Source organism: Prinia subflava, chromosome 5 (assembly GCF_021018805.1).
Source record: "Prinia subflava isolate CZ2003 ecotype Zambia chromosome 5, Cam_Psub_1.2, whole genome shotgun sequence".
In the NCBI taxonomy this organism is placed as follows: domain Eukaryota; kingdom Metazoa; phylum Chordata; class Aves; order Passeriformes; family Cisticolidae; genus Prinia; species Prinia subflava.
Window position 1 is genome coordinate 34,004,369 of NC_086251.1, and position 19,852 is coordinate 34,024,220.

Sequence of the window (19,852 nt, forward strand, 5' to 3'; positions counted from 1 at the left end):
AGTATTCTTCTGTATTTGATTTCACCATCACTCATTTTCAAAAGAAAATAATAAAGTATGAAATCCAAAAGTACCTGGTATTTTTAGTGAATTACATATATTTGTCATGGTGTTTGATGTTGTAATTAAAGTGATTCTGACTTACTCGGTTTCACTGAAATTACTGTCACAGTTTAACACTTCTCAAAACCCACATTTGAAGATTTTATCTGTTATTGATACAACAGTAAACAGAGCTATGACTGCAAAGCCCAAAGTGTACACTTAGGGCATTCTGACACTGCTTGCAATGCTTGTCAGGCCATTGTAGGGAAGACTGCAAAACTGATTATTTGTTTATTTGGCTGTTGCTTGTGCATATGCATGCTATGAATGTCAAAGCCAGTGCAAATACACTTTTTTTACTGGATACTTAGTTGGCTTTAAGGCCTAATGAAACCAAATCATTAACTATAAACCAAAGAAAAAGACTTACGATGTGAAAAATAGTCTTTTGCAAACCAGTGAAGTCTTTAGCATCAGAAGTTCTGGCAGACAGAATGTGAGAACAAGGGATTCACAGTTTCCAGTAAGGAGGAGAGAGAAAAATTAATATTCTGACCATACCATATAAAACACCATAAAGATTTAATGTTTAACACTGCACATCTCCAAAACTGCCATGGCTTTACATGTCTATGATGTTTGATTTGTACTCTATTATTTAACCAGTAATTTCAAATTTTACGATAAATTTGTTTTTCTTGTTGCGTTTCTTTTTTTTTTTGCTAATATAATTTTTTCCTGTTCTTTTGGATTGTTTCTTGAGTTCCATGTTGACATCTGATGTTACTTTACCAAAGTTGTTTATTCAGCTAGGTTCAGGGTATTTCATTACAGCATTTTTCCTAGTGTGTTACGCTAGTGAGAATTACTGAGAAGTTTTGTAGTTCCGTTTGGAATAAATTAAATAATGTTCTCTATGTTCTTCAGTTTTGTTGAAAATCACTTTATATCTTAATAATTTCAGTGCCCAGAAAAATGCCAATGTCTTTGATAAAGAGCCACAAAATGTGGTATTTATTGAGTAATTTGGGATTTGGAGGTATCTTTTAGCATGTATTCAGTTCATGTACATGTACACACAGTTCATCTTCCCTGGTACTACAGATTTGGAGATAGAACTCACTTCCTATGTTTTTTGGAGGGTTTTTGTACTAAACATTTACCTTACGGAGCAGCTGATGAGCCCTAAATCAACTTGTATTACTTTAATGCACCTGTTGGGATTTGCCTTTTGGATATATAAGAAATGAACGTGAGTTAGTCATTCTCTTCTTAGAAAAAAATCTCTGGTTGGGCATTTTACGAGTGTTGATTAGAAAAAATCGCCAACAAATCAATCCACAACCCAGCCCTGATTTCCTCCACTGAATTATCTGACTTTGAAAACATATTATCACCTACATTTTCATTCTTCTGATTTACTTTATTTTATGTATACAGTAGAAATTACAGTAATTACTTACATAAAGGTGAGGCGGTTTTTCTGCAGTAGCAGCAGAAAAATGGAGGACTAGTGAGTGGGAAAAACTTGCAATTTTTTCACATTACATGCAGAATGTTGAACTTAGGAGTGCAATGATTATCTGCTACCCATACTTTTAGCAGGGGTGAATATTTCTGACTCAGGATATGTGCATTGCAGAAAAAAAGGGTTTTGAATTATCGCTTTTTTCTAATTAATAGGTCTTTGATTAATTTTTGAGGAGAGTGGTTACTAGATAATTGCTAAATTATTAAATTGCTTTCATGTCCCAATATTTTCTCTGTAACAGGAATCTCAGCTTTTTACACTAAACTATTTTCTGTCAACTTATGTCTCCAGTTGTCATCCCACTCTCCTTTGGATTTGTTAATAGAATGGCAAATGGACTTTATGGTTGTATTGTCTGTAATTCTGGCTCTGCCAATAGGCAGTAGGAAAATGTTTATTTGTATGCTTGCCTCAAAAGTTGATGAGAACATCTTGATGCAAAGAGCATTTGTATAAATATGAGAGTTTGTTAGGTCTTACAATTTCTGTCTGGGAACAAAGTCTTCACTTGAAAAAGGAAGCACTTGAATTCAAATATTTATCTTTGATTGTGAAAGTTAAAGAAGGAAGCTTTAATCCTTGTATTTCATTCCTGAGGTAGATGAGACTGTTCTTCAGGTAAAGTTTGGACTGGTCATTTATATGTATCTCATTTTAATGTATACCCTGTGTCTCATTGTGTACTGAAGGTAAACTTGGTGTAGTCTAGAGGATGGTTTCATCATAGATTTCTTTTGGAGTTTGAAGTGGATTTGATTACGTTCCATTAGTTATGTTTGATTTGTAAATTTGCAGTTTTCTGACTCATCTGAACTAGAAGGCAGATTTAGCAATCATAAAATGTAGAGTCCATGCTGTTGTATTATTATTAATGTAGCGTCCAATTTGCAAACCCAAATAATTGGTCTTCAAATAATATTCTAGATAATTAAAAGGCAAAATTATCATGCCATTGATGACAAAAAATATTGCTGACTTTGTTAAGTCAGCATTAAGGATCTGTTCTATGAGCTGCTAACTATCTTTTGGTCCTGTTGACATTTGTGAGAACTGAAAACCTTTAGCACCTTGTATAATTGGTGTCAAGAGTGATGTTGAAGCCTGTGACATTGAAAATGAGAATTTCTCACAACAAAGATAAGAATTAGTCTTACATCTTCTAAGTATTCAATGTTAGTTGCCAATAATTATTCTAGACACTGTTTACAAGCAGAGCTACCAATTTTGAAACTGATTTGTAAACAGTCTCTCCATGTATTCACTGCGGAAAGGTTACAGTTAGAAAGGTCTTCCCTGGTTTTCTCTGTTTCAATTTTTTAATAGTTTTCTTTAGGGTTTGTCTGGTGGGGGTTTTTTTGGTTGTTTTTTTTGGTGGGTTGTTGTTGTTGTTGCTTTGTTTGTTTTTTTGTTTTTGGTGGGTTTTTTTGGGTTTTTTTTTCAAATTGAGTAAGAATAAAACGTTTTGACTAACTGTTTTGAAGGTTGTCCATTCTTGTTGCATCAACATTAATTGTTCCTGATATATTTGTCCTATAGAAACCTTGCTATTGTTGCTATTGTTGACAGATGGAATTCTCTTTCATGTCAGGAGTGTAATTTTTTAATGAGCACTTGATTAAAGGTTCTCTTTTGGTCCTTTTCTTTGGAAGAAAATGTGAAAGGAAAAATTAAAAATAACTCTCATAACAAGATACTGAAAAAATGTTTCATATATGTTCCAAAAGAGATTTGGATTTTACAGGACCAGAGAACAAAATATTTACATACAGCATTACCAAGGTATTGTTCTCTCAGAGCATTTTCCTTTTCTGCAAAATAACGGCTGAAGACGCTTTGGTCCTTTGGTTTAAGTAACTGAAGTTATTAACACTCTTTGAAGTTTTTAAGCAAAAGGCTTTGAAATAGAACTGTAAAGCAACATGAACTACATTCTGCTTCAAAAATAAAAATATAGTATCATTAGAATATATGTAATAGACTTGCTAAATAAATATATTAACCATATAAAAAATGTAACCTACAATGTAAAAATAATCCAGTCTTATGTTTGCATCAAAAGAAACAGCAGATTTGGAATTATCTTCTAGCATTCAGACAGACTTTTCTAGCCCTCTGATGTTCTGGGGAACTATATTTCTACTTTGACTGCAGAAGCATCATGGGTGGGCTTCTGTTCCTCTAAGGAAAAGCATAAAGGGGTTAAATAAATATTCCCAAAAGTAATGTTGGTGTTTGCAATGGAATTGAGGACTGCAAGTTCTTATGAGTCACTTAAAGCAGAATGTTAGTGCTTGTTTAACGTTAAAAAACCTGGACAGGCCTTGGCTTGAATCACTGCAGTGACACTTTAGAAAGTGATATAATCTGCTGCTGAGGACATGAATTTCTCCTGCAGACAAAGAGAGGGTGTCCCCAAGCTCAGATCTGGTGCTTGATTGCTATCTCTCAGTACACTAGACTGAAACAGTAGGACAGTGAGCTACTGAGCAGTGATGCACTCCTTACTCCGGCTAAAGAACTTTGGTTCTTGCTCCACATCTGCTCATTTGTAAAGCAAGAATTGATTAAGATAGTAATGTCTCATATTTTGAATGTTTCAGTTTATTTAGTTATGTGTTTAAGTGAGATATCCAGAACTTCAGAATATTCATAAATATATGTTGATTTAGAAAGTGTGTTAATTACAATTTATAAAAGAACCACATGTTTCTGTTTAGATCTTACTTTAGCTTTTTGCTTTTGACTTAGAAAATTCTCATTTGTTTTGTTAGTTTTTTCTGAAAAACTATTTACTGAAACATGTAATACAGTTTCTGAATCTGTTGTCATAAAATGTGTTCACTGTATACTTCTATGTGAAGTGCTACTTCTTGTGTTCATTCACAGTAAAAGTTTCTCCTACAGGTGAAATAGATATGCTGAAGAAAGACAAGTATGGGTGTTTGAACAACCTTTTGTGGCCACTGAGAAAGAAGAACTAAGAATCAATTTGTTCACCTAAATATTACAATGCCAGTTCTACTTAAAATATAATACATCAGTAATTTTTAATCACTGTAAAAGATATAAAAGAAATCAAGACTTGACTGCATGATGTTTGGGTTTTTTCGGCCTTGTAGTGTGTAGTCTTTTAGAGAGACCACATGTTGTGGTTAAACCCCAGCCAGCAACCAGTATGTACTGGTTTTGACATTTTCAGCAAAACATGTTTAATAAACTTCTTTAGTGTAATACTTGCATGTTTCAATTTCTCTTTTTTGATAGCTCTCTGAGAAATATGGAGTCCATGTTTGTGGAGAAGGAGGAGAATATGAAACATTCACTCTGGACTGCCCTCTGTTTAAGAAGAAAATAGTTGTGTAAGGAACAGTTTCTTTTATTTCCTTATATTCAAGCAATGGGAGCATCTTAAGATTTAGTTTGAGACAACTAGAGGTGGTAAGAGGTAACACGTGGCATTTGCAGAGGTAAAACGTTCTTTAAGTTCACAGACACTCATGTTGTTTAACACTGGCAAAGTCCTCTGGAAACCTAAATCAATACCTGACATGATGAGGCGTTCATAGAGGGCTATAAACTTTGTAGACGTTTGCACTTCCGTTTACTTGCTGATTATGGCCTGCAGTAAAACTAGTACCTATACACTGACACTTTTATCCTTTCATGAAGTGTGAATTGCCTGTAATATTTATCTTTCATTACAGCTAAATTTGATAAAGTGCCACATCAGTAGCCTGTGGATTCCATTAACTGTGTATGTGTGTGTATAGGTTTAGTAGCTTAGAATGATAACAATAAACACTTCTCTTCAATTACTAGAGGATATTTTAAATACAAACTTTGTATGAATCAGTCTCATTTACACTGAATAGTTTGTTCCTTTGACATTAATTGCTCAAATCTGTGTAGTGAACTGTGGAAAATATTTGTGTCTTGTTTCTTATTAGCCTGTAAAGTAGCTAGGCCTGCTTGCTTCAAATAAAATATTTTGACTGCTGTTCTTTTTCTGAAGCAAATAAACAGACCAGTAATGATTTATTGGTGATTGATTCTCAGTCATCTTAGTGCAGATCCAGATTATAGAGCATAGACACAATTAAGGTTTTCATGGTGCAGGTCCATTTGTTTCACTTTTCTGTAAGACTGGGATCTGTCTGTGTAAGGAATAGAGAACCAGGAACTGTTAGCTCCATTTCATTGCACGGCATTTGGGAGGAGAAGATCAATAGACAAAGAGGTTAAAGCATTGGCGGCTAATCTGCCAGATCGCCACTGAAATACTGGTTGATTATGCCCTTGGTTGGGGATCAGCCAAAGAGCAGTTTAAGTAGAAATATAATATATTCAAAATGTGTATCTGGCTATCAGTGATATTAAGACAGTTCAAATGACTAGGTAAAGCTGAAGCAAAAGTGGTCTGGCTGAGTTGTCTTTATTTTTCTTGGTGATATTCCAAATAATAAAAGTTAAAAATAAAAGCACAAAAAATACATAAAAGACAAAATTTTTAAACAGTGAGTATTTAATAATATATGGCACAGTAGACTTTTAAACAGTTATTCAATTAGTTTTAAATATACATTTCTGTAATGAAAACTGAATAGCTACACTGGCCTTTTGTGCCTCCAGTTCTCGGCTCCGTTCCACCACATGGGGAGTAGAAAACAGGGGCAGGGGACAGGGAAAGAGAGAAGTGTGTGATTTTGGAGAGTCTCAGTGGGGGCACTGAATTTGGGAGTACCATTCCTAAAGCAGGACTACATCTTGATACAATTTTTAAAACTTAAATGGAGTTGTAAGCATTACAACTTAGAGGTTAAAATCTGTCAGGATTTTCAAGATCCCTAAATTCATTAACAACTCCAAACATCTCCTGAGTTAAAAGTTTCTGAGGAAGACATTGAAGAATACTTTTGCCTTCAAAACTGGTATGATGGATTAACCTTGGCTGGCTGCCAGGTTCCCACCAAGCTCCTCTCAGTCTTCCTCTTTAGGAAGGCAGGGAGAGAAAAGAAGATGAAAAGATTTGTAGGTCAAGAGGAGAGCAATGTGATGGCTTACCAGTTACTGTCATGGGAAACCACATTCAATTGGGGAAAAATAATTTAATTTATTGCCAATTTTAATTAAAAAAAAAAAAAAAGAATAGTGGGAAGTAAATACACCTTCTCTCCTTACCTTGTTATTCCCCAGCTTAACTTCACTTCCTCATTCCTGACTTTTCTACATGAGCAGTGCAAGGAGGTAGACAATGAAACTCTGGTCAGTTCATAACTCTGTGTCTTTGCTGCCCGCTTCTCTTCACACTTTTCTCCTGCTCCAGCCTGGGTCTTTTCCATGACTCTCTCATGAACTGTTACAATGTGTGTCCTTCCCATCAGAGAGTTCTTCAAGAACTGCTCCAGTGCATGTGCTTTCCATGGAGTATGGTCCTTCAGGAACAGACTGCTCCTCATGGGTCTTCCACAGGACTCAGTCCTGTCAGAAAAACTGCTTCTGTGTGGGTTCCTGCACAGACTGCAGTGTGTGTGGATCTGCTCTGGTGTGGTCCTTCCTGGCCTGCAGGGGAACAACCTGCTTCACCATGGTCTTTTCCATAGGCTACCTAGAATCTGTTCTGGCATTTGAAGCACCTCCGCTGACTTCTTTTGCACTGCCCTTGGTGTCTGCAGGGCTGTCTCTGCCATGTTTTCCTCACTCCTGTTGCAGCATAGTTTTAAAATATGTTATGGCTGAGACACCACCAATGTTGGTGATGAGCTGAGCATCCCTTGGTCTTATGTCATAGAGACCACCTCTGAACACTACCCCTGCCACCGAAACCTTGTCACATAAAGCTAAAACAACAGGATAAATTCTAGTATGCCTTTCATTTGTAACACTACTTGCAGGTAGTGTTTTCACTGGTCAATGATTTTTGCCCTCTTAAACTTGGCAAAATATGTTTCTATAGTATATTCTTGCAAAATAAAGAAATATGCTGGCTCAGCAGAAAAAATAAAATACAACCTTGACTGTTACTTACTATGGAGAAATGGGAGTCTCTTTAATGTAAGACTGTATGACGAATTTTAATTCTGAATGTTAAGTTGAATTCTTGCCATTCTTCTCTGTCTTCATTAAAAAATGTGCCTCACAAAGGAAGCGTGACAGATTGAGTGAAACATATATTTGAAAATAAACAATATCTAGCAGTGAAAGCAAATTCTTACAACCGAAATATTAAACAAGGGTCAGATTGGGGTTTATCTGGTTGCCCCAGGTAGTCTGTTACAATTCAGTTGTCATCTTTCCTCCTCTCAGTGTTTGAAATGTACCAAGTATTTCCTGTCCTTATACTGATATTTAAAGTACAATTGATCAACATTTCGTGACATTTTAACAATCTAGTTCTCATCTATATGAACACTGTTTAATATCTACTCTTGTGATAAAGGCCTATTTGTTTATGGAACACAGAATAATTTGATCTTTTGGAGAGTAAATTGTCACATTTGAAATATTTGGGAAGTACTATTTTCCTTTATATACCTTACTATTGGCTCTGTGTTTAAGCTTGCAATTCTAGGTTTGGAGTTAAAGGCAAAATCATAAAATTATAATTTCTGTAAACATGAAAAAACAGTCATGTACTGAGAAGCATTGATTGTACTCTGTCTTATTCTAACTTGATCTATTTATCCCGAGAAAGTGTTAGAAAATCATTGGATGCTTTCTACATCTTCAAGAAGTCTTGAGAGATCAGATGATTTTGATTTCAAAACAAATAGCTGATGGAGACACTTTTTCAACTATTCTTTTTCTTTCAGTCTTCTGAATATTTCCTTAGCAAAATTCCTGTTTCCATTACAATCAAAATGAGTCATCTTAGATAGTCAAGTTCCTACTCAAAATTCAGGCTTTTAGTGTGAAATGGCCTTATGTAATTTATTGGGGTATCTCAAATTACTGTTTTAAATCTCTGCTTTTCCTGGTTTTTGAGTTGGTTGGGGTTCTTTTACTATTTCCCAAGCTGGATATGACATGTCTAGTTCAGGATTTCATTAGTTTTTTAATTGGAGACTAATTGGATGTAAACAGAACTACTCTGCTTTCCACTTATTTTTTTTTTCTACCTGTTTCTGTTAGAATTAGAAGATACCATTGTCATTTGAAAAGAATGATTTTAATCATAAAGAAGTATGTGTGAGATATCTTACATAAATAAATATAAACAATACTTTAATCATAAAGAATCTTAATAATAACTCTCAAGAATGAAGCTGAGCCCTATTTATCAAAATACTTTAAAAGTTTGCTTAAAGTGGATCTTCTTATGTTAAAGGTATTTGTCATTATTGTGTGACATTTTGTTATTTTCAAATCCTAAAACACATTTTATAGAACAGATACTTCTGTTAATTTTACACTTTTATTGAGGAACTGGGATCTGGCCAAAGCTTCAACTGCTTTGAGTTTGTATTGGTTTTATGTAGTATTACTGGAAATCTATCTATAGCATCTCTTTGAACGCCATGAGGGCACCATGGTTTCTGGAAAATTATGTGTGCCCTTAGCCTTATTTTCAACAATTTTAAGATTTCCTTGTACTGTATATGAATTTCTCTTATGTTTTCCTTGAGTTTCTCACCTTCTGATGTTTGTTTCTTAGAGCTACCTTTTTCTTAAGTAGTAAAACCGTGCAGATGGATATAACAGATACTGCCTCTTGTGAATCAAAGTGTGACAGATTGTGTCTGTAAAAATGAAAACTAAAATTAACTAATTTGAATCAGCAAACAGGAAATTTAACATTGTTACTAACACATTTGGCATTAAAAAGTTGTGTCTAGTAGTCTTCACTATCAGATGCAAGATGGCTGGATCAGTCAGTTTCTCAGTGTGCAATACTATGTGTTTTTAATACTTCAGAAATTAAATCCTCAAGCATTAATCAAAACAATGGACTTTTGAAGAATTTCCTGTTGATGAAATTTAAAGATTGCTTTATATACTAATCTCTGGGATCTAAAACACAGTGTAGTTTATACTGTTATAGACTACAGCTAATTCTCTTAATATTGGTCTGGAAGTGTAGGAAAATAGTATAAGATTGGCAAGGAGGGTTGTAAATATGCTCAAGTGACTTGCAGCTGGGGTGTCAAAAACACTATCACAGTAGTTGTTTTTGGCCTCACGTGTTGGATGAATAGAGCATCTGTATTTAGATAACGTAGGCCTGTGATAGACTATGGGGCCTCATTGCACGTGCTTGAGATTCCTGCCTGGCTGTGGTAAAGATCAGAGCACACTGGGATATTGCTCCTGTGCAAATCCCTGAGATACAGGTGAGACCTGCAGGTTTGGTGATGCTCTAGCACGGAACAAGTCTCTGCAGTACCTGTGTCCCTTCTTTTGCGTCCCTGCCTGAATGCTGCTTCAGGGGTCCCAGGTGGAGAGGCAACAAAAACAAGCTGACTCTTTGTATTTAATCTGTGGTTCTGTGGTTGTTGCTGCATCTCTGGTGCCAGCTCACATAGGAAATAAACTTTATTCCTTTTGAAAATTGAAAATTCTTGAAGGTAATATATTGTGCAACAATATGATTTTATATAGCAAACTACTTTTTCTTAATTTATATGAAGATATTCATAAGAAATTAATAGTATTTCAATGAGTTAGCTGAGATTTTGTGTTATACAGTGACTAAATGTTGTCTCTATATAAAATTATGTACTATACTATTTGATGATAAAAAATTTCTCTTTCAGAGATTCAGCCGAGGTGGTCATGCATTCAGCTGATGCATTTGCACCTGTGGCCTACCTTCATTTTTTAAAACTACACCTGGAGAGTAAGGCAAGTAAGCTGCAAATGTTGTTTTCCTATAAAGCTATATGCATGCTTTCTAATTGTGTAGTTTTGTCACAATTTGGAGTGTACCATCATATTCTCATGTAAATATAGGTGTTACATTTAAATAACAATGTATATATTTAGCTGAATTTTAGAACTTACCCTTAGGAAAGACCAAACACACTTGTGTCAAGTGAATGAATAGAGGTAGTATGTTTGTGTGGCATTTTTTGTCTTGAAACCTCAAGTGCTCAGTCAGTGTGGTTCAGTCAAGCTCCTATGCAGCCTGGGTAGAACAGCTGCACTGTGGAACACAACTGTATTAGGAAACCATATGAACAGTATTGATTTGTTGGGAGGTGGCATCCCTTTTTGATGTTTCTTTTGTAAAGTGGATGATTTAAAAACTTGCTGACCTGTAAGTGTTTGAGTTTTGAATGTTCTGGGTTTAGGTTTTTTTCCATATGAGAAATATATCTAATGAATGACTTCTTGTCATATGGAGATTATCTTGGTCAAAAATTTAAAAGGAATTATTATTAGTTCATTGGAATTAATTCTATTAACATATGATTCTGTAGAAAGAGCAGAACATGAATAGGAGCTCCAGTGGTTTAAATGTTGCAGACTTTCATGTGAGCAGAACTAAGGTCAAAAGAGACAGTATTTTTCTTTGAGTTTGTAGTCACTTTTCTATTTTTCATTTTATTATTTAACGGCTAAATTTTTTGTTTCTTCCTGAGCCTCCACAAGTACTAGTGTTTTGTTGAAGAGAGTGCTTCATGATCTTTCTTCTATTGTTGCAGTCATCTTTTTATAGCTCTTCCTATGTCTTTCTGCACTTTAATGATGGAAGTGCAGAAATTGTTACAGAACATTATTCTACTGGTATTTCAAATTTCATGTCTCTTAGACAACATTTCCTCCATGTCTTTCAATACATCATGCCTTTCCCTCTTCCCTCTCTGTTTTTTGTGGGGGTTTTTGGGGGTTTTTTTTGTCTGTTTTGTTTTGTTTTTTAATGTTATTGTTTCAAACAGATAAAATACCTCAGTGTTTTTCTTCCATGATGGCCTCATTTCGCCTTGGAAAGTAAATAATATTTCATCCTGTCAATTTCTAGTTTTGGATTTCTTTCAAAAATAAAACATTAAATATTTGTGTGGGAGACTATGAAAAGGATATAAACGATGTGAAGCAAAACCAAATAGGCTGAATAAAGGAAAATTTGGGAATGTGGCATGGTGGAGAAGACTGATAATATACTGATATTTCTTTGGGGGCACTGATTTTATTGCTCATGGCAAACTTGATGCTAAAATGTACAATACATCACTACAATGTGACAGGCCAGGGAAAATGAAAACCACAAAGCTTTACATAAATCAGGGGGAAATCATATTAAAATGCATAACATTTGATATAAAAATCAAGATTTTAGTTTTATCTGTTCAGTAGCTCTTTTTCCCTTCTTATGTAGATGTTCTAGATTTGGTTAAAGCCTCACAGTTTCAGGGAATGTTGCAGTAAATTTTATTTTCAATCCGTTTTAGACAAACCTGTCTCACTTTGCAAGGGGGTAAGGTTTGCAGCAGCTTGCCCTGAATTTTGGTATATAAACTAATGTATATTTAAAAGAAAAGTAGTCTAATTTTTACAGTGGTTGTCTCATAAGGAAAAGCATTAATATTTTTTGGCTATAGATTATTCTATGTTGTGATAAAATAAGCTAAGTTTTTGAGAAGTTATAAATATGGAGAACCAGTCAGTCTTTCAGACCATAACTGTTAGCATCGTTTAACTACATAATAATAAAGGCATGCCTTCAAGGCTGATATGCCTGTAGTATTGTACTTTTGCTCACTATTTGAGGCTTATAAGCCTGTGGAAAAATTTAAGTATTGGTTAGTATTCAGCACTTAACAGCCAATCCTATAATAATAAAGTACTTCAGGAAAAAAACTGCTTCAGAAGAACTAATTTTAGTTTGAGGCTTTCAAGGGATTACTGAAAATTGGGAAAAATAATACACCATTATGAACAATGTGTAAAAGTAGCTACTTTTGTAAGCGTTTTGTAGAAAATATTAATAGACTCCACAGTGAAGTGTAATTCTAATAAGAATTATGACATCAGTTTTGTTCTCTTTTCTGCTTTGAGATAAACATATTTTTAACTGTATTGTATATTAGTTTTGTCTTTGTTATTTGCCATAGATGTTAATTTTACATTCCTTGAATTTACTTTTAAAATCATTTTGCAATTAAAGCTAGTGCACCTTGGTCTCTGCTGTCTTTCCTCCTCTATAATTCATTTTCTTTAGCTAAATCTCTTCATGTTTGACTACAAAGCTTGCCTAGAAATTTGGTTTAGATTGTTTCTGGCAGCAAAATGAGCCCTTGTGCCTAGGGGAACATAACATTGTACTCACTGTTCTGGTTTAATATATTTCTGTGCAATTTCAAGATGTTTTTTGCATAATAATTGAAGCTTTTTTTAAAACATACCCATTTTACTTTCATAAATAGTCATGCAGAAAAGACTAAAGAGAAATAAATACTATATTTTATTATTAAAACTATTAAAAATTTGGTAAACAATTTTTGTAGGCGTTTTGCTAAAACATTAAGAATAAATAAGAATGGTAATAAACACTAATGCTCAAAATTTGGGAATGCCTCTTTAGGATAAAAAACAAGGTCACCACTATAACATAGACATCTAGTTTCCTCAGTATTTTACTTTGCCAAGATAGTGGCTTCATACAGTTAAAATGTAGAATTTTTTTTGAGGGAGTCAATTTCTGAAACATATTCTAGAATCTTTGAATTAGGTGTATTTGCCTTCTACTTAATAAAAATTAAATTCTGAGTATTTTCAATTAGGAAAAATATGACTGTGAAACTTTTTTTTTTACTTTGTCAGCACAGTGAACTTGCTTTTATTTTCTGCTATATTCTTTTACTTTATTATGTGAGCTTTGTAAAGATGAGAAACAGAAATGAAAGCTATTGGAGCTTCTGCAGATGGGAACATACTTCTGATGACAGTAGTGAACGTCCTAGCTATTGTTCCTGCTTTCACATGTGCTCTTTCCCACATTTAATAATGAATATTTTGTTTCAGGGAGTAGGAGCACACACATATCAAACAATACATGGGAAACTGCAGCCCCTTAAGTTTGAACAGTTCAGAATTAGAGGGAATCGTGTAGTTTTATCTCTAGACTTTGCAGAAGAAAGGAGCCCGTTTGCCTATGAAAGATACAGGAATCATGCCTGCTGCTGCTTTTTCTTATAATAGACATTGTGTTACCTTATAAACGGATATTGTGTTTTACTGTTTGTAAAGGATCTTGACCTTGTAGCTGCAGCACATGTCAGAAGAGCAGGCAGTTTGCCCCTGTTAAATGGCAGGAGATCTATTGTACAGTTCATTTTGGAGAAGATTTTAAAAACACTTGTACAGTTCTGTAACACGTAAATTTAGAAAAGGTTCTCAGGACATATTTGTGTGCCATGTGTACTAAAGGTAAGTAATCCTATAGGTTATATATGATTGAACATTGTAGCCTATTTCTGTCCAGTTCCTCATTAATTATTTTAGTTAATCTACATTTAGAACTTTAGCTCTAGAATTAGACTTTGTCAGTGATGTCAGGGGAACTAGGAAGGAATTTCAAGTTTCAAAATATTTTTTGTTGGTGGCATTGTGGGTAGCATTTTTTGAATACTTTGTCATCATTGAACAATACTTCTCCTAGGCAGCCTTTAGTTTCCCTTCTGCATCATAAGAATATAGGTAACCCTTGTGGTGTTGTTTTCAAAACTTGATAACAAATACCACAAACCCTTTTTTGTGCTCTGATGTATTTCAAACACTAAGATAATGCATAAAGGATTTTCTTTTCTACTCTATTTGATTGCAAATTCAGACCAGTTCTCTGAGAAAAGATAATTTTAGTTCTCTTTTCATAATGAAGGTACTTTATTTGAAAGTATTTTGTAGTAAAGGACTTTCTTTCCTATGATTCTGTATATTGTACTCAATGCAAGATACATGTGATCTCTCTCATATTTATTTCAAGGAGTTCTGTTATTCAAGGTACATCACAAAGAATAGAGAGATTATCATAATCTGTTGTCTTCTGAGCTCTCTGCTCCACTCTATTCTCATTGCTGCTCAGTGGGAGAGTTATCAGTTTTAGAATTGTGTTGTGATAGGTTTTTATACCAGTTTCTGTAGCAGAGAATGTAAGCTTTTTAAAAAGACAATCTGTTGTTTTCATAAAAGACCACTGCATGGAATTTCAGCTATATCAGTCAAAGTCCTAGCTCCAAGGCTTTTTCAACAGGAGAATTTGGATCTTGGAACACTCGTGCATTTGCTTAACTTCATTCTGAGCGCACTTGCATCAATGACATGAGTTATGTGAATATAGTTAAGTGTATGCATGCATGCAGGCTCTGATCCAAAATTAGGTTGGTATCACAATGTACAGTGGGTGTGGGAGAAACTGTGTAACAAATGGGAAAATATATTGCTTCTGTGAAGTAACATGGAAATGTTATGTGATAAAATAGGTTCTGTAAGATTTAATTAAAATGTCATTATAGCAAGCTTGATTTTTTTTTCTTTTTAAAGTGATGAGAATATTATTCAGGGAAAGTTACTCTGTTTGTGGCAGTCTATAAGTTTTAGCTTCTTAGCTTACTTCCTCTACTGAGAGGAATGGAAGACCAACATTTGTATGGATTTAGATATAGCTACTAAACAGACTATGGCAGCTCTACTTAGGCTGGCATTGAGCCTGTCGTTCCTCGAGTGCCAGGTTCTACACCTAATACAGCCTGCAATTGTGCTGCTGTGGGAAGTGATTGATTGCAAATGTTTTTGGAGCCTTGAGTGAGTCATTGTGATGCATCATAGGCATTGAAATCAACAGACATCCCTAAATTTTTACAGATTTTGCATCTTATAAGAGATTTCTGATATTTCACAGTAATTTCCAAAATTTTTGCAACTGACCAGGTTTTTATGTATGTGTGGAAACACAGATATATAATTTTATTTATCTCTGTGAAGAAGTATTGATAGAAGCTAAATTATTTGTAAACTACAGAGTTACTTAGGAAAAAGGGATCTGACTGTAGATGATATGAAAATTTCACATGGCATCAGTTTGGGATATTTTACAAAGCTACAGGGGAGTTCTCTGTGTTATAACAAACCCGTTGTGATAGAGTCTGTGAGGCTCACTCCATACACATGATTTTTTTTATGAACCACATCTTGCAGAAGTCATGTTTAGAAGTGTAGATGAAAGCATTTTAACTGGTGGCATAAAAATAGAATAGGTGCTCTTTTCATGTTCACTTGCAGAGCATATAAATTTGGTCCTCCAGGTTACGGAATGGAGAGAAGTTACAGATCTTTAACAGTAGCCTCGGAAGATATTTGTGTCTCTAGTCCTCTTCAAAGGTGATTATGTAAAGCATAATAAAAGGGAGTAAAAAACTGGCAAGCTGGAACTTTTTCCTTTCTGGCTAACAGGGTTTGTTTCCCTTCTGATGGATTTTTATGGCACAGTGAAGTTAAAATCCAGGTGATATAAAAACAAAAACTAAAGCAGCAGTGTATTTATATCACCGTGTCTGTTCAGGCTTACTTGGGGGTAGGACCAAGAGGTGCAAACTCTGCAGGTGTTACATTAGAACTCCCCTGAATGCCCATGCTACAATACAAATTGATTGTTTCATGGTGGATGCTACGAATTACTCAGTGAAAGTAATTTATTTAGTAAAACAAGTAGAAAAACAATTTGCAAGAAGCAAGTGGTAGCACTTCTGGCATATGATAATGCTATACACTGTATATCTCCATGAAGTGCTATCTTGTAGATAAAAAACCAAAAAACTTTAAAATAATTTAATTTTCTTGGTTCTTGTAGCTTAAACCATCTTAAGATCTTTTTCAATTACAGATTTGTGTTCCCACTTCTTTTAAGTCATACCTGAAGGCTTAGGAGCAGTCAGGCTTCCCTCTGGATAATGGCAAAATGCACCCACTGGTGGCAATAGTCAAAGGTGTAATTCAGTGAGTGAGAAATGGTACAGCCACTGCTGGATGCTTGTCTGTTGGAATGTTGGAATGCATGTCATGTTTGTGCTAAATTGCAGTTTTTGTCTGGGCTATTATCTTTCATCTTCTTGACTTCTTTTAACCCCTGATGTACAATTGATTCATGTAAAGTAGATTATTGCCTTAACTTTCATGTCTTTCTTGGAGGAATGAATAAAACGAATTCCAATCAAAGAACATCTGCTCCTCTTAGATAATAGACATAGTGTTTACAGTGCTTGTAAAACTACCTATGACCTCTTTTAAATTCAGCAAAACTGAGCTTCCTCTCACAGATAATGATCTTTTTGTAATTTAGCCTTTTCTCAAAATTTCCTAATGCACTTCTTTAACTTAACTGGATCCTTTTACACTTCAGTGAAGTCAAATATTGAGGTACAAGTTGAGTTATGACAGATTTCTGATGCATACTTCAGTTTTCTGCCTTTATTTTTCTGACTTTTTTTGTGATGAATATGAAGAGAAATCTTTAGAGTTGGAATAAAATATGTTTTATTTTCCACAGGAAGGAAAAAAATACAGTAAAATTAAGAAAATTAAAATTACTTCACTATATAATGTTAATATTCTTTTTAAATGACATTTTGCATGGAACACGAATTTATCAGCTGAAGAAATATTCAGATGTTTCAAATCCCTATTTAAGGATTGTCAAAGTTTTCACGTTTTGTCAACTTTTTATCTTGCTTTATTTGGATTTATTATAATTTTTGTGAATTTAGTATTTAATAAGCCTGCAGTAAAATGCATAGTTCAGATATTAAATGAAATTTGAAATCTTTGGGAAGAAATTTAATTGATAGAAACTGGCATTGCAGTGTGCAATGGTGTTTGATTACAGTTTCTAGGTAAATTCTGTCATAATTCTTATTGCTTTTAGATAGACAGGTGGTATTACCCCAGCTAGTGGTCCAAAACTCAACATGCTCTGCACATTAGGCTGATTGGAAAATCAGGTGGGAGAGAGTAAGGGTTCTGATTGCTCTAAAATTAAAAAGCAAATTAAAAAAAAAACACACAAAAATGTATGCTGTAACTATGTGGCATGTTGACAATGTAATGAGCACAGAATTGTTGAAGACTTGTCAGTAAGCTTTCTGCCTGTGAATTTTGCTTTAAAAGGTACAGTGCGTAGTTTTCTCTTCCTGGTCCTGAGAAAGCATTTGGTCAGAATGATTTTCCTTCCTTGTCAAGAAATTATTTCAATGTATAGATCATGGGAAAAGCATTTTTCTGTTATCTCAGCTCATACCAAAGCATTTGATAGAAAGGATAGTATTTGTGAGATAATAGAAAGATTTTTTTTACATAGACTGCCTTCATTCGTTGTTCCAAGAAGTTTTAAAACTTTCTCATTAATCTTTTGCTCTATTTCAAGTATTTAATGACAATGTTAATTATAAAATTATTACTTGTGTGCTTTTGTTCCTTTGTTCACTTCGTTTATACTTTTTTTGCAAACATAGTTGAGTTGTATGTAATTGTGGGATACCACTTCTTCATAACAATAATTTTTCTCTTTATTCTAGGGTCTTGTAGTTTTTCATATCTACTGTCCTCAGTTACTAAGTCCGTTTTTTTTCCATTTGATATGTCAACAGGAGTACATTATGTTTTACCAATTTTGCCATCTCATGGGAAATCCTACTGCTATTCTTTCGTGAATTGTTCTGTGATATGTACCTTTTGAGCTATAGTATTTTTTGTAACTTAAACATGGATTTGAATGATAAAATATGCTCATTTCATACTGCTTGACATGCTGTTTACTTGCTTACTTTATGTTTGTCTCAAGCAGGAAGAATCCTCAGGTACTTTTGTGGTTAGTAGCTGTTCTTGTGAGATAAGCTGCACAGAGGATGATATTTTCCCTTCGTCAGAAGAGTATGAACCACTGAAAAATATTCCAGTCATCTGGAAGACTTTGAAACATAATTCTTTGAATTTCAGTGAGTTTTGCACAGTTTTTGAAAAATTTAGATTAAAAGATGGACTATTTCATCCCAGGTGGAATATAGTAATTACTATACAAGCACTCCCTGAAAAACATGTGCTTGACCCATAGTAATTAGTCTGAAAAAAGAGATCCTACTAGAATGCATTTTTCTGATAATAATCAATGAATCTGTAGAAGTCAATCTTTTCAAGTTAGTTTATAGGAGCATAACACTTTTTTTTTCCTTCTTTCTCTCCCTTTTTCTTTCCCTCTCCTCCTCCTGGAAATACACAACATTTCTATTATACTACATACATAGATGAGTAAACTTCCTGAAAACCAAGTTTCACAGCTAATAGGGTTTGGGTATTGAACAGTATTTAGATCTTTGGTATTTTTTGAATATGGATAAATGCTTGGTGGGCTTTAAAAATGTCTAAACATAATATACATTTGCAAAGATTATCAGAACCAGGTTAAGCAACTAACTTGAAGTAAAATTTGGCATATAAGTTTGAAAATCTGTTTTTATGCCACTTGGATACTTTCGAAAATATTGGCTTTTCAGTGTCACACCCTGTGCCAAATCTGCAACCAAACAGGTTGAGAAATTGTAAAAGATCAGCAGAAATGGAAAGGAGGAGAAAAAGTACTGAATTTCACAGCTATTGAGCTACTTGCATGCATATTTTGTGAAGGCAGTGTTGGAGAAGGGTTTGGGAGCTTTGCTACCAGAACCCTTACTTTTATATCTGTTGGTAAATATTTTGGAAGATGTTTTTACAGTTTGTGAGTTTCTTTTCTGTCTTCTTCTTAAGGAAGTTCTTCTTCCTTAAACAATTTGAAATGTATCCTTGGTTAATCTGAAACCTTTCGTTGTTATAACCATTGTTTTTCCTCTTCATTTCCCATAGCTAAGACATTGCAAAATTCTGGAAAATCCCTGAGTGGTTACCAGTGGTTTGCAGGTATCACTGCCCACTTCCTTCCGTCAAAGGATAAAAACGCTCAAGATGCAGCACGGGAAGCATTTTCTTCTCTCAGAGGTGCTTTATTTAGTTAATACATTATCTGCTGTCATTCATTGTGTTTTTAATATGGTCTTCAGGAAAAATGTGTGTTTTTATGTGGTTTTATAACTTTATATGTTGTGGTTGTTGGTTTGTCATCTCATTTTTCATTTGATTGGAACCTTTGATATCAAGACTGCCAGCTTTAATATTTAACACATCATAATTTGACTGGCTTTGAAGACCCTGGAAAGTCAAACTAGTGTTCATATCACTGTAAAAACACTGTTTCCACAGTACTTGCTCACTTTATAGCATTCTTGAAATATATAATATATGCGAGTAAGTATGTGT

General features: G+C 34.3%; 1 protein-coding gene across 3 annotated transcripts in view; it reads left to right on the plus strand.

The window, feature by feature from the left end:
* The window catches only part of DPH6 (diphthamine biosynthesis 6), a 192,737-nt gene that overhangs the window by 60,035 nt on the left and 112,850 nt on the right, over positions 1-19,852 (plus strand). For all 3 annotated transcript variants that reach the window (XM_063398831.1, XM_063398829.1, XM_063398832.1), the window contains exons 7-10: positions 4,841-4,935; positions 10,327-10,414; positions 18,348-18,501; positions 19,403-19,534. In XM_063398831.1, the coding sequence (XP_063254901.1) occupies positions 4,841-4,935; positions 10,327-10,414; positions 18,348-18,501; positions 19,403-19,534 (469 nt within the window). The remainder of the gene's footprint in view (positions 1-4,840; positions 4,936-10,326; positions 10,415-18,347; positions 18,502-19,402; positions 19,535-19,852) is intronic.